Source organism: Pygocentrus nattereri, chromosome 5 (genome assembly GCF_015220715.1).
Source record: "Pygocentrus nattereri isolate fPygNat1 chromosome 5, fPygNat1.pri, whole genome shotgun sequence".
Taxonomy (NCBI): domain Eukaryota; kingdom Metazoa; phylum Chordata; class Actinopteri; order Characiformes; family Serrasalmidae; genus Pygocentrus; species Pygocentrus nattereri.
The window spans coordinates 13,268,305-13,283,114 of NC_051215.1; the positions used below are offsets into that span (position 1 = coordinate 13,268,305).

The following is a 14,810-nucleotide window of genomic DNA, read 5'->3' on the forward strand; positions in this document are numbered from 1 at the left end:
CCAAGGAGATGCCAAACTGAGGGCGAGCGTGAGACAGAGAGCGAGAGGGAAAAGAGATGCCTGGCGCCAGGCTCAGTGCTTAGCTGGGGTAACGAGACTGTCACAACAAATCTCTGCCACCTAGCAGGACGCCTCGCCTTCCCCTGTCAAAGGTGCTCCTACCACACACTCTCAATGGCTCACTTTGTCTGCATTTAGCATATGCATTCATTTTGTAGGAGGCGACAATTCACATAAAAGTCTCTCCTTGCTGGCCAAATGTGGGAGCCAAGATCCAAATTACTGGTGGATGCAGTTATTTGTGCTCCTATGTAAGTGAGGGTGGAAAAAAAACACTCATGTAAAATTCATGCAATTCATGTTTCCAGTTACTCGCCAAAGGCCTGTAGCCGTTCTTGTGGTTCCAAATTAAACTCATATTGTGTGTACTGCACCTTCATGTAATATGTATATGGTCATCTCATGAATAATGGATTGATGGCTGATGCTTGGAGTGGTTTCAGAAAAGCACAGGAGTAGGATTATTACCCTTTGCATTCCTACGACACCTCCTCCGACAGGCCTGCAATTAGACGCGGGTAATCAAAACACACACTTGACAACCACATCCTACTCATTCTGCAGCGTCTCGCAACAGACGGTGCGTGTGCACTCAAATGCCAGTCCAACAGGGAGCGTGCCTCCAGCAGGCTAAGGGAGGCTAATCACTCATAATGAAAAAGGTACGGTTAATGACTAACCTCAGGAATCTGCCTTAGTCTCTCAGCAGCTGAGGGTAGCTATGTGGCAGGACTACATGTGTCCTTAGGCAAATTACCACCAGCATGAGATCCAACCCAAGCCTTGTCCTCAGCAGGTCTGCCCCGCGTTTTGTGGTGTTATCCCTGCTGTGACCCACCTGATCCAACAGCTCATTAACAAGCCCCTCCTTAGTGGAAGTAAGTATGTTAGAGAAGGATAACACTAGATTTGGGAACCAGTAAGTTTGGAGGAAAGTGTTCTAGAAGGAAACCTAGTACAGACTCTCTGTCAGTCATGTCAGAGATGTGTTTGTTGTCTGAAGTTCCCTCCTTTAGTTTCACACTTACGTGGGGCTGAACAACTTTGGACTTTGATAATATTTCAGGCCTGTTTTTTGACCAAGAACACCAACATATCTACTTTTCCTGGCTTCAAGCTCAGGACAGAATGTAGCAAGCTGCATTTGTGTTGTCATGTATGCATTACATGGATGTTTAGCTGCTTCTGGTCGGTCTCTAACAGCTATAGGTAGTTCACAAGCTCTGTGTTATTAGGTGTTTCTAAAACCCACAGCCAGGCAGTGTACCTGGCTTTTTCTGTCGCATCTTTTTGTGGGGAAAAATTAAAATTGCGCTCAATCCATTTGTGATTTCAACATAGAAACAATTAATATTTAACCCTACACTTACATGGTTTCTGACACTGTATGACACACTGTTATCTATAACAGTACATCATAAAGGGTTGTACTAGTTAGCTGTCATTTTAGTCTATTAGCTCACCGGAAGTGGATGCCTCTGTTACTCACCCAACATGAAAACTTGAAGGCATTCCTCCCTTTGGCTATTTTATGCATCACTGCTGTCTCCTAAAGAGTTAAAAAGTTTTAAAAAGTTTTAAAAGTTAAAAAAACCCTACATTAATTTAAGGCCGAGGTCATTTTTCCCCCTTACATGTGTTCATTAATCCTCACAGATATGTAAATCACAAAAATAGCCGGAACACACATCACTAGTTTTTACACAGGTGCACAGTCCAGGTTCGGTGACCTGGATCACATTAGTTTCCTCATAAAATTGCAATACAGATAGAAAACGGCCAAAATAAAAGTAATAAACAGGGCGATAACGTGTTTGGAGGAAAAAAATAAATCTGCCAATTCCAACTGTGAATCCCTATCTGAAATCACACAAGTCTGTTTGAAATTACTTGCGGCGCGCTCTTGCAGGGTATTCTGTCTGTGAATTTAGAACAAACAGCCCAGGCCATGTTGTGCCTCACTTTTTCTGTGACATCCTTTTGCGTTTGAGTATAATTAAAAACTGCTGCTGCTGCTCTTTGAATTGAAAATCAAACTGCATTTCAATCTAAAAATGATGAATCTTTCAGCCCTACACTTACGTTGCTTCTGATACTGTATGACACACAGTTATTTATAAAAATGGAGAAGTTGCATAGCTAAAAATATTAGTAGTCATATTGAAGCCTGAAATTGTACTATTAGTTTTGTCTGTTATGATGGAAAACAGTATGTTATACAGTATCACAAATAAGGATTTTTTATGTTTTTTTATGGCCAAATTTTGGCCATAGCACCAGTTTTTGCCCGATTTTTAACATTTTTTTAACTCAAAGCTCACACAGTGTTGGCTAAATGAGTACGTGAAACACATTAGCATATTTCCAGCACTGTTTGCCAAAATCACAATTGAAATATTATTTGCACTAATATGCCAAACTAACCTTTTAAATTCGAAAAATGTGAATGAAATAAACTACTACATAGAAAGTAGAGGCAAATAGCAATGTGAAACCACATAAATCTCTTTGACTTTACTTGCGGTTTAAGGCAAGTTGATTTAGGTATGAATTTTGCATAATGCTAATTGGACTTGTTAATTATGGACACCAATCACTTCTAGGCTGAACGGGCACAATTGGAGTAAATGGAATGTTGTGTAAATCTGATTTTTTCATTCAACGGTCCCTTAAACAACAGATTTACCAAGTGCACCTAAAGCACAAGAGTAAACAGAATTAGAGAGCATTATTGACCTGCCTGTATACTACACTTAACACTGAGGCCGAGGTTATCAATTCAGTCCTCAGGGACCCCCACCAACCAATAGATTTGCTTTGTTCCATCTGCAGTCACATGTGATCCAGGTAATCGAGGGCTGTAGAGAGTTGATTGCCCTGATCAGACGTTTTAGAAACTGGCTGAAAGCAAAAATGCAGACTGGCTGGATGTCTTTGAGTACTAAATGGAGAACCTTTCAAGTTGGGTAAGCCTTTACCCACAGGGCTGTGTAGCAACTCAACCTTCGGTGCTCCTCTGACCTTCAACCAAACACCAAAACAACCTTAAAGCAGTGATTTACTCCCATCTGGGCTGCAGAAAGTCTTTCTATCGATTAAACTCACCATCGTAGTACAAAACGCCTGTATGCAGTTTAGGAGCAAGCCATCCCTCAGGTATGCCTCGGCCCATTAGACGGGGGCTCTAAATTGCCCTGCCGAAGGACTGGAAATAATGAATGGGCCACTCGCAGCGCACTCTTGCAGGGTATTCTGTCTATGAATTTAGATGGAGGCAGCGAAGCAGGTTTATAAGCAGTGGAAATTGGCAAATAATGACCCAGGTGACAAGCTCCCTCCATCATGGCTGGCATTAATAACGTATGCTGGCGGGTTAATGTACACTCTGATTATGCACCGGCCAGCTCACTCAGTGAAATATCAGCATGATACAGTCCAAGCACAATGGTCAGTTCTGGCCAACCATGCTTCTGAAAATCTACCATCTTCCAACACTACCAGAACACACCTCCCTCTAATGTTCACATCTTTCTTTAGATGGTTCTGGTGTGTTTGATTAAGATTGGATCCACACCAGGGGAACCTGCCACCTCCGGTGTTGTCACTTCAGAACACATTGGACTATATATGGACAGTGAGGTAAAGATACAGTCCAGAACATGGGAGATGGAGACAGAAGATAATCACAATTACATGTTTATCCAAACAGTTTACAGTAAATGCTGATACAGCAAGGTGGATCAATGCACTGCTTGTTGGGAATAATCCTACAGTACCGGACGGGCACACACAACAAAAAGCAGGTCACAGGCATCCCTGCTGTGAGTTATGAGTGTGTTTGCAAAATTGTCTCACTAAGGAGGTCAGCAGTGAAAGACTGAGACAAATTAAACTGAGGGGAAGAACAAAGAACAAGAGAAAGATTGTGTTACGTAGGATAGCAGAAGAAGAAGATCAAAAGAAGAAGAAGATTGTGTACCAGCAAAGAAAAAAATAAGTTTATGTAGGAGTGACGAAGATAAGGAAGAAGGGAAGAATGAACAGGAGAAGAGGAAGAAAAAGTAGTAGTAGTAGTGTAAGTACTAGCAGAAGAGGAAGAAGAAAAACAAGAAAAAAGTAGTAGTAGTAGTAGAAGAAGTACTAGTAAGAGAAAGAAGTAGTAGTGGGAGTACTAATAGAAAAAGAAGATGAAATAGATGCTGAATATGATTACATTATGATATCGATAAAGATGATGATGATAATGATGATGATGATGATGGAAGAGCCATAAAAAGTATATGAAGAAGACAAAGATGAAGATGTAAAAGCCAGGAAAAAGATGATGATGCTTAAAATGATCATAAAGAGCAACAATTATGAAGAGGATTAATATGTTTATGATGTTAATTCATTTAATAGTTCAAATGATTCATAATGGAAATTATTGTGACACAAGAGGATGATGACGATGATGATGATGATGATGAAGTAGGCGCCAAGGAGAAGACAAAGATGAAGAAGGAAAAAAAAGCTGAACCAAGAAAATGAATTAGATGATGATGATGATGATGATGATGACAGTGAAGATGATATGTGTGGTGATGATGATGTGTAAACATGAAGAGGAAGATGGTGTAGGAGAAGATACAGAAAAAAAAACTATGAAGAATAAGAAGAAAAAAGAAATGTAAAAGCCATGATGATGATGATGATTGTCATACTAGAGCAAAATACATGATGAAGGTGATGGTCATAATTTATATCATTCTAACTACGAATATGATGATGGTGATGTAGACACAAGGATGATGGTGATGGTGATGATGATTATGATGATGATTGTCGTACTAGAGCAAAATACATGATGAAGATGATGGTCATAATTTATATCATTCTAACTATGAATATGATGATGATGGTGATGATGATGTAGGAGCCAAGGAGAAGACAAAGCCATATAAGAGGAACATGAGGATGAAGATGTTGAGGAGGCTGAACCACAAGAACAAGAAGAGCAGGAGGAACCCTGTGAAGCAGCCAGTTTCCAAGACCAGCTCTTTCACTTTTTTCCCTCCCCAGCGGCTCTGGTGGACCGTGTCCTGTCCAGTCCACAGCGCCCGCTGCCCGGCGGGTCCGAGCGCTGCGCCAAGCGCGCGCTGCATTCACACACCAGCATGATGCAAGCGCAGGAAAGTTACTTCCAAAATAGCCTCGCGGGACAAACGGAGTTAAAACGGGGGCAAATCGAAACAGCGCGCCGAGTCAGGCTGCATGACTCTGAGAGCGTCTGAGTGAACCGCAGGCTGCGGGCTAGGAATGCGGCCGGATTCCTCTCACACGGCCGTTCAGTGGAAGGTGCGTGTGCACGTTTCTGCGCCTCTGCTCACATATTTCAGCAGTCGTGTTCGGACATGAACGCCTGGCACAAAGACTCGCTGCTCCGCTCCACGCAGCCTGAACACCTCGAGCCTCCACAGCACACCCTAACACCTCCAGCACTCAGCAGATCAGGCAGAACTTAGTTGGAGCTGCCGCTGGAATTAATGCAGCAGTGGATGCAACTGCAACTGCAACTGGCGCTCGTCTGACGCTCGAGTTGTTCGCATGACCACCGGAATAAAACCCATTTAAAATTCACACATTTGCGCACTTCACGAAAAAGAAAGCAAGCTTTGAGTTGCACAGCATCGTGCAGTCTTAAAAAGGTGGTTCTTCGTTGGTTTTAGACTAACAGGGAATGGAGGAACGGTTCTGTTTAGAACCATGAGTTCTGTATAGGACCATTTAAAGCTTACCTGTTTCTTTAGATTGATGGAGAATGTGTTGTACCGCGTTTTTACGCGTCTGAAAAAGGTACTAAAAGAGTTCTGCTATTGTTTCGATGCCAAGCTTGTCACAGAGCAGGAAACCTTTTTTGGTGCCATCAATGTGCAGAACCGTTTCACCATGCAAGCATGCAAAGGTTCTAAACACAACTCATGGTTATGGTTCTAAAGAACCCTGTCTCTGAGTGTGCACAGCTTCTTCCTTACCTTCCATCAAAGTCCGCTCCCACTCCGAGCCAGCAAGTCCACAACAAAACCAACTTCAGCAACATTTCCATGTGTTTCTAAAAAAACCTCCAAGTTAAATCCCGTTATCCAGCTAAATCAGCGCTCCGGTTATTTCAGCGCGCTGGCGAGGTAACTGGAGTCCGGCTCAGGGTTCAGCTGGTCACAAAGAGCCCAACGGCATGAGAGACACACTTGTGTCCTTCACTTCATCCAGAGCGTGGAGAGAGAGCAGCAGCCTGGCAGGAGCAGAGCGCTGCTGACTGCTACACAGAGCGGAGTGCACTCTCTGCTGGTGGCGTTATGGGCTTTTTTACCCACCTGTATTCGTAAAGCCCCGTCCTCTGAGCTATGATTGGCTACAACGAGTGCGCCTCCAGCTCTACAATTGGCTAGTAGTTTGTACTCTTGTTGAGTGTGAATTACTGCTCAGCCCTAGCGCATGAGGCGGGGTTTCCCGGAAAACGGGTGGGAAAAGAAATCGCGCTGGCGGCGCTTTGAAGAGCCTTCGGAACGTTCGAGTCAATCGACAGAGCCGATTCTGTTGAACTGTTCTACTCAATGGATCGAACATTCGACTCAGTGATTCATTTACGTTCCATGGAGCGCAGATCTTACCCCAGTGGTCACCACTGTATCCCCCCGCCCAATCTAACACTGAAACACTTGTCCAGCCAATCATTGACATCAATCAAGGAGTTAATTAGCTGGGGTAGGTGTGGCAGCTTGCGGTTTCAATGGTTCTTCAGATTGATAGAGACTGTGTTGTATATATCAATCTAAAGAGCTATTTAAGCATGAAGTGGTTCTATAATTGGTTCCCATGGTTACAAAATTGTAGTTCTACAATTACAGACTGTAGTCCATCTGTTTCTCTGCATACTTTGTTAGCCCCCTTTCACCCTGTTTTACAGTGATCAGGACCCCCACAGAGCAGGTATTATTTGGGTGGTGGATCATTCTCAGCACTGCAGTAACACTGATGTGGCATTGGTGTGTTAGTGTATGTTGTGCTGGTACAAGTAGATCAGACAGTGCTTCTGGAGTTTTTAAACATTGTCCATTCACTGTCCACTCTGACACTCCGACTTTGCTGGTCCTTTGTTTCATAGAATCAAATCATTTTTTGTAAAATCAATCATTTTTCAAAATGTCTGCATTATTAAATGGTTCATATGTAAACAGATATTCAGAGAGGTTTGACATGAAATGCTCTGTGCTTGCTAGTTGCTAGTCAAGCATACGTTCTCAGAGTGGACAGCAAAGCACTTTCTACGTCACTTTGAATAAGAGCATTTGCAAAATGCATAAACATAAACGGTGCATGGTAGAGAAATTTACTGAGTCAGCATTGTTCACAGTGGCGGTGATGGAAACCAGACGTCTGAGGAGCTTAATGCCTAAAGGCTCCCTCACAATTAATACATTAAAAAGTTAATACATTAAAGTTAATACATTAAATGGTCATGATAATCCACTGGCTGAAGTCTGAGACATTGTTTTATGACAGTTTTGAGATTTGGGACTAAAACATATTAAAAAAAAAAACACTCAGGGCAGAGAGGCACATGCAGAGGGTTTTAAGGCAAATAAGTTTTTTTCCCCCACCACAAATGTACCATTATCTTACCATCATATGTGCATATATTGACTGGTCCATTTGGCTGGTAAATAAAATGGCTATAATATATATATATATATATATATATATATATATATATATATATATATATATATATATATATATATATATATATATATATATGTGTGTGTATGTGTTGTAGACATCTCGACCCCTGGTTCCCATCACCACCACTGTAAAGACATCCAAGTTGAATGGATTACTTTCCACATCAAACCACCCTTAATGACTGTTTACATTGCAACCACTGAATTATCCAGAAAGCGATGGAATTTCCCCTTTAAAGAAGGCAGAACGTACAAGTGGGTTGTGTTTGACCATTACACGCTATTAAAAGCACTTAATAGGCCTGCAGTGTCCACAGCGGACTTTTTCCATTTTTCTTGGTACAATAAATATTAATAAATACCCTATAAGTAAATAAATACACTTTAATACACAATGTAACATAGGAATCTATCTCAGCTGTCATTGGGCAGATGGAAACACCCTGGACAGGTCGTATAAAACATCTCTACAGTCTTAAAGACGTGACTTTTTTGTAAGGTTTAAGGTCAGACATTGTTTTAATGTCAGACATCAGATTATGGAGGGAATGTGATCTACTAGGAGTGACTACAGTAACCAGAACAAAGCTGAATTCCTTTTGCACAGTGGCACACTAAGCATTGGAGACAAAAGGGGCAGGGGATGGAGCCCATGGGCGTAGGGGTTTCCAATTCCCGCTTATGCATTTTATTTTCGGAATAACAACCATACTTTGTTTATTAATTTGTTTGGCAACAATGAAAATGTACTTTTCAAAACAAAAATTAACTTTCAAGCAAGTTCTCTCATCTCAGTTTTTGGGACAGCGTACAAGCAGGAACACTCTAAATCCTTCAGGAATAAAAGCAGCCGCCAGACACACTGCTTAGTATTATTATATGAGAAAGACAAGTTTATTTTAACTTACAGTGGCTCGGTGTGTGTGTTCCACTTTCTTTTAAACCCCTTAATATTGGAAAAATATTAAATATAAAATTATTCCATGGGCACACGTTGTAGTGTACGCAAACAGGGTCGAGCTTCAGCTGTGCCACGTGCCGTCTGCAGCAAAGTCTGTAAGAATGTAATAGAGTGCTGAGGGAAGAAAAGTCGTAACAGAATATTTAAAGCCGAGTATCTAGCATTCTTTTTAAAATAGGGTTTTAATAATAAACGCTACCTGCTCGGCTCACACATCTTAAGTAGTGTTTTCCAGACACACTTATAAACATAAACCTACTTGGTATTCAATGGAATCTCCTCAAAGCGTGATCCAAGGTTTCGGGTGTTTCTGACAAGCTGAAACGAGGTGTGTCAGAATGCCAGAAGCATTTTAATACACACACACACACACACACAGATCCGAACGCAGAGCTGCGATACGAGATAAACTTTCTGTCTTCAGGTCAGTAAGTTCATCTACATTTTTCTACTTAGACGAATATGCAAACGTGCGCGAGGGAAAATATTTAATTGGCAAACTAATTCCATCCGTAGAGCGGGAGAAACGCAGAAAGGCCGGAGTTCAAACACTTGATGTGCGCAGAACATGTGACCCCCAGGACATACTGGGGAGAAAAAAGATCAGAGCTATATTTCTTAAGGGAAGAAAATTGTATGCTCCTGTATTGAAGTACCTGTAAACAGTGCTGGAGAGGTCAAAGAAACATAAGGGAACAGCTCTGTTGAAGCAGATGATGGTTTGACTGGTCAAATTCTAAGAGTGTTCTAAGTGTTTCGTACAAGAGAGCAAGATTCAATTAATCTGTGTTAAGTGATACTTTTTTGATCCCACACCTCCGCATTTAACCCATCCGTGAAGTGAAACACCACATACACACTAGTGAACACACACACTAGGGGGCAGTGAGCACACTTGCCCGGAGCGGTGGGCAGCCCTATCCACGGCGCGCGGGGAGAAGTTGGGGGTTAGGTGTCTTGCTCAAGGACACCTCAGTCATGAACTGTCGGCCCTGGGGATCGAACCGGCAACCTTCCGGTCACAGGGCCAGCTCCCTAACCTTAAAGTCCAAAGGTAAGTGTGTGGACCCACACTTAATTTCCTAACTCACATTCATAGAAAGAATTTCAAGTTACCAAATAATTTATAGCATTAGTGAATAGCGTTAAAAGGGAATTACACTCATTTCCTCAAAACGTCTGCATAATCAAATGAAGTGCCTTGCAAAAATATTCAACCACCTTAAATCATCAGATTTGTCTGGATTACAAATGACACTTACACAGATTGTTCCAGAAGGTATTGTTATTGAACCAATATACTTTCAGTCCTCTGCAAATATTTCTTTAATTAAAAACTGAAAAATGCTGCTTGCAGAAGTATTCAACCCCTTTAGACTTGGTAGAACCACCTACTGCTGCAGCTGTAAGTGTTTTGGGGTAGATTTCAGATTTGCACAGTGTTTGGGAGTGATTTTTGCCCAAAATCTGGCAGATTTGTGGTATATTTGTTCAGGTTAGTTGGATGACGTTCATGGGCTGCAATTTTCAAACAGAGTCTTGACTGGATAGTGATCTACACTTTGACTTGGACATTAAGGAATAGCCACCTTTTTGTTGTTTGACCTCTCGTGTTGCTTTGGCCTTGTTACATTACATTACATTACATTAGCATTCTTATCCAGAGCGACTTACAATTTGATCATTTTTACACAATTGACCTGACTGCATGTCTTTTGGACTGTGGGAGGAAACCGGAGAACCCGGAGGAAACCCACGCAGACACGGGGAGAACATGCAAACTCCACACAGAGAGGACCCCGGTCACCCGGCCGGGGAATCGAACCCAGGCCCTCCTTGCTGTGAGGCGACAGCTACCCACCACGCCACCGTGCTGCCACCTTGTGCTTGGGATCATAGTCCTGCTGAAAGGTGGTTTCTCCTAAGCTTTAGTTGTTAAGCAGACTGAAGCAGGTTGTCTTGCAGTATTTCCCTATACTTTGCACCATCCGTCTGGCCTTCAATTTGAACAAGATGACCAGTTCCTGCTGAAGAAAAGCATCCACATGACTTGGTGCTGCCACCGCCATGCTTCATTGCTGAGATGGTGTTTGTTGAGGGATGGCTAGTGTTGAATTTTAGCCAAAATGCTCCTTTTGCCTTATCTGACTACATAATGTATGGCTGGGTCACTCTGGCAAAATTTACATCTCGTTTGATGTGTTTTTTCTTCAGTAATAGCTTCTTTCTACCTTCCCACACAGGCCAGTTGTGTGCAGAGCTCTTGATATTATTGACTGGTGCATCTTCAGTTCAGTCTTAGCTTTGGAACTCTTGGAGCTCCTTCAAAGTGATTGTTGGTCTCTTTGAGGCTTCCCTCACCATTGCCCTTGTTCTGATGCAAAATTTTAAGGGGATTGGCTTGGTCCAAGTAGTGCCTGGGTGGTATGATGCAGCTTCTATTTGAACCATAACATCCATCTGAACAGCAGATTCCCTCATTTGCACTTATGAAAAGTGTTATTTCAGTACTGTGTACCTCTTTTTAATTGAAGCATCAACACTTGTTCCCTAGCTCAAGGATATTTCTGGACTCTAACCTATTTGTGCTAGTCAAGAACACATGGACAGCAAAGGACCTTTGTAAATTGCTCTGGATTAGATCATTTAAGGGCATTTGCAAAATGCATAAATGTATATAGTGTGGAGAAATGTAGTTAGAACTGTAGTGAAGCAGTCAGAGCAGTAATGAAAGGAACCAGGTGTCTGAAGAGTTTAATGCCTCTAAAAACTACTTTCACATAAAAATGTTACATGAAATTGTTATGAATATGCTGCCTGATGCTGGAGAAACTGTTTAATTATGGCTTTGGGATGAGATTTTTGTGTCATCTTATATTTAAAACCCATTTGTGGTGGAGAGATACATGCATGGCATTTTAATAAAAAGTATCCCCAAAGAAAAATTTCCTTTTTGAATTTACCTGTTTTACTATTGGATAGGTCAGATTTAAGTTCACTGATGGTTTTGGACAATAAATAAAATGGCTATATTTGTGTTGTACACATCATAACCGCTGGTTCCCATCACCACCAAAGAGTCAGCAAGTTTCTCCAAAGTGAACCATTTCACATCAGCAAACTAATGACTTTAAAATGAAAGTTCTTTGGAAGCTGAAGTCGACTTCTTATTCACCAGCTTGTTCTGCAAATTTTCCGTTGAACCTTAAATGGTGCTGCAACTGCATTCTGGCGCCTGTTCAAGCTGTAGCAATTAATGTGGAACAGAACATTTGAATAAGAAGCTGGTGAATAGGAATCCAACTTGTTTAAAGATGGACCTCAGCAACAACCTTCGATATTTCGGGTCCTCGGGAAGGATAAGAAAAGTGCCGCCATGCCCTTCATAGCCTGGAACACCAAATATCTGCACATAATCTGCCTTTTTCTTTGCTGTTGCTTCATTGGCTACAAGTCAGGTGTATGCTCACTGGTGGTTTTGGACTATAAATAAAAAAAGCCTATATTTGTGTTGTAGACATCACAACCACTGGTTCCCATCAGCACCTCTGTGACTTGTGAATTGGAAACCAATACATTTCTCATAACACCTGCTGGGCTAGAATGCGGGCTAGTGCATGTAAATTTTGGGGTCATAAATATTAATGAGTCAAATCTGTTATGTACCAATTTAGGCTTTTTGAACTGGCCCATTTAACTGCCTTCTTTTGTAAATGTAGGGTTTGTAAATACAGTTTTCTATTCTATGGCACCACTAATAAAACTATAATAAACCTAGGGTTCAAGCCAAAGGTGGTACCCCTGGGTCCAGTATAAATGAAACCTGCCTAATTTGTAAAACTTATAATAAGCACATTAACGCAAAGAACCAGCACTAAAAACATTAGAATTAGCTCTACAACAGAGCTCCTGTTTAGCAGAGGGGGGTAAAGTCTGCAACTTACTTTCAGAGAAATAAGATACAACACTAAAGTTCCAGAGAGGTAAATGTGAATTGAAACCAGCATCAAGGTAATAAAAACCTACAGTAACTAACTAAGATCAACACCACTGGTCAGAGAAATGCAGTTTGGTTTGTGGCATCATGCTTTCTGATTGGCTTTAGTCACAGATGAATTTAAGTCAGATTACAGGCTGGCTCCCTCATGAAATTCTAAGCCATTGCTAGAAGGAAAATTGCCCGCTCCCTGCAAACATTCCAAATGCAATTTCCTTTTCCGTCTGAAAGGTACAGAGAAAAGTGCGGATCCTCCAATGAGGAGAAGCCATCGCACTTTCAGTAATAGCATTCAGTGCACAACGTTCAATCACGCACAAGTTCTTGGCATTTATCCTCTCTTCCTGAGCAGCATCCTTTTGTTGATGTTCGGTGCTGTCTCGAGATTCTGTAAAACAGTCAAGTTGGATTGAACGGCATTCAAAGTCTGTGGTATGACTGTCAAATCAAAGAAATGTCAAAGTACCTCCAGAGGTTTCTGCATGATTGACATCGTCCAAACATGGTACAAAGGAGACACTCTGAGGAAAAGATCAAATTCATAAAAGAGCTACAAGGAGGGGAAGAAAGTGCAGCCAGCTAAAGCAAAAATCCATGAAAATGGAGGGAAAAAACAATTGAGGCTGCAAAATACCTGCAATATGAAGGTTTTATTTATATGCTGGATACAGTGTATTACTTTAACTTATAATTGGCAAGTTAAAGCAAATCTACGAGTAGAGAAACAGTAGCACTTTAGTTACGGAACTGGGTAATAATATGGTAATATAATGTAATAAATTAACAGTGATTGTAGAAATAACAAGTACGTAATAAAATGGTAAAATTATAAGTTGTACTAAACTAAAAATGACATGCTAATTTTCTTTTTTTTTTTTTAATGATTCTAACAAATCATAAAAATTAACATGTATAAAGATATATGTGGTGTAGTAGATCTGTGCTTTATACCAATGTAATAACAGTATTTTGTTCATATGCAGCACAAAAGGAACATGTGCTGTATTTTCCGGCCCTGATTGTGTGTAATCTCGGTATACTTACCTAATCTGTTCCTGGGTAACTACACTAAGGCTCAGCCTGCACATAATGCAGTAATTTAGCCATATTTTAAGTGCAATTCACCCACATTACTCTGAAGAACTGATATTTTCACCTGATATGACATACTTACTGAGAAAAGTAGATGAAAAGAAGTAATTTGGCTTTTTACAGCTCCAGCATCGTTTAGCTTTACTGTAATTACTGCCAGGAACTGTCTGTACATCACTCTGTGGCTGACCATTTAAAGACACAGCAGGTAAGAAAACAGCAGAAACACTTTACAGCACTTATACAACATCATTTTAGCCACTAATATTATAAAATAATAATATTAATATTACAAAATAATATTATAAAACCCTATAATGATTAAAATAATGATTTAAATGAGTTGGTGTGAATATGAAAGGTAAATGGATTGTTATCTTGATATTATAATTATCTTGTGATAATCACAAGACAAATAACTTATTTGTAACAAATTTGTTACCTTGAGATCACAAGACAATTAACTTCTCAAGATGACAACTTTTGCTAACTTAAATCACAAGACAAATCACTTTTTCTCTCAAGATATCAAATTTTGTTTACAATAAACAAATTATATTTATTACAATAAAATAATTGTGTTCCTACCACATGGCCTCTCTGGACACATGGCCTCTCTGGGTTTAGTATGCATTTGTACTGTAATAATTACTAATTAATTACCAGCTGGAAAAATAATGTTTTACTTGCAGGTAATTAGAGTTTGTTACCCTGAATTACTGCACCATATGCAGGTCAACCCTTAGACAAGCGTTACCCAGGAACAGATGGGTAAATATACTGAGATTACACAGAATCAGGGCTGGAAAATACATTTTCTACAAATTAAACAACAGTTTTAAGAGCTGATTGTATCTTTTTCGTCACACTTTACAGTTACATGTGTCTTCTACAACAGACAAAAGGATAAAAAAAGGTGTAAACGTAATGCAAAATGAAATGTCTTTGTGATGCTTCATGCATGTGTCACACTCCCAAT

General features: G+C 40.6%; 1 protein-coding gene across 4 annotated transcripts in view; it reads right to left on the minus strand.

The window, feature by feature from the left end:
• npnta (nephronectin a) overlaps positions 1–6,379 on the minus strand; it is a 92,268-nt gene extending 85,889 nt beyond the window's left edge. For all 4 annotated transcript variants that reach the window (XM_017701408.2, XM_017701406.2, XM_017701407.2 and 1 more), the window contains exon 1: positions 6,075–6,379. In XM_017701408.2, the coding sequence (XP_017556897.1) occupies positions 6,075–6,145 (71 nt within the window). In that variant the 5' untranslated portion in view covers positions 6,146–6,379. The remainder of the gene's footprint in view (positions 1–6,074) is intronic.
• Between the last annotated feature and the right edge of the window lie 8,431 nt (positions 6,380–14,810).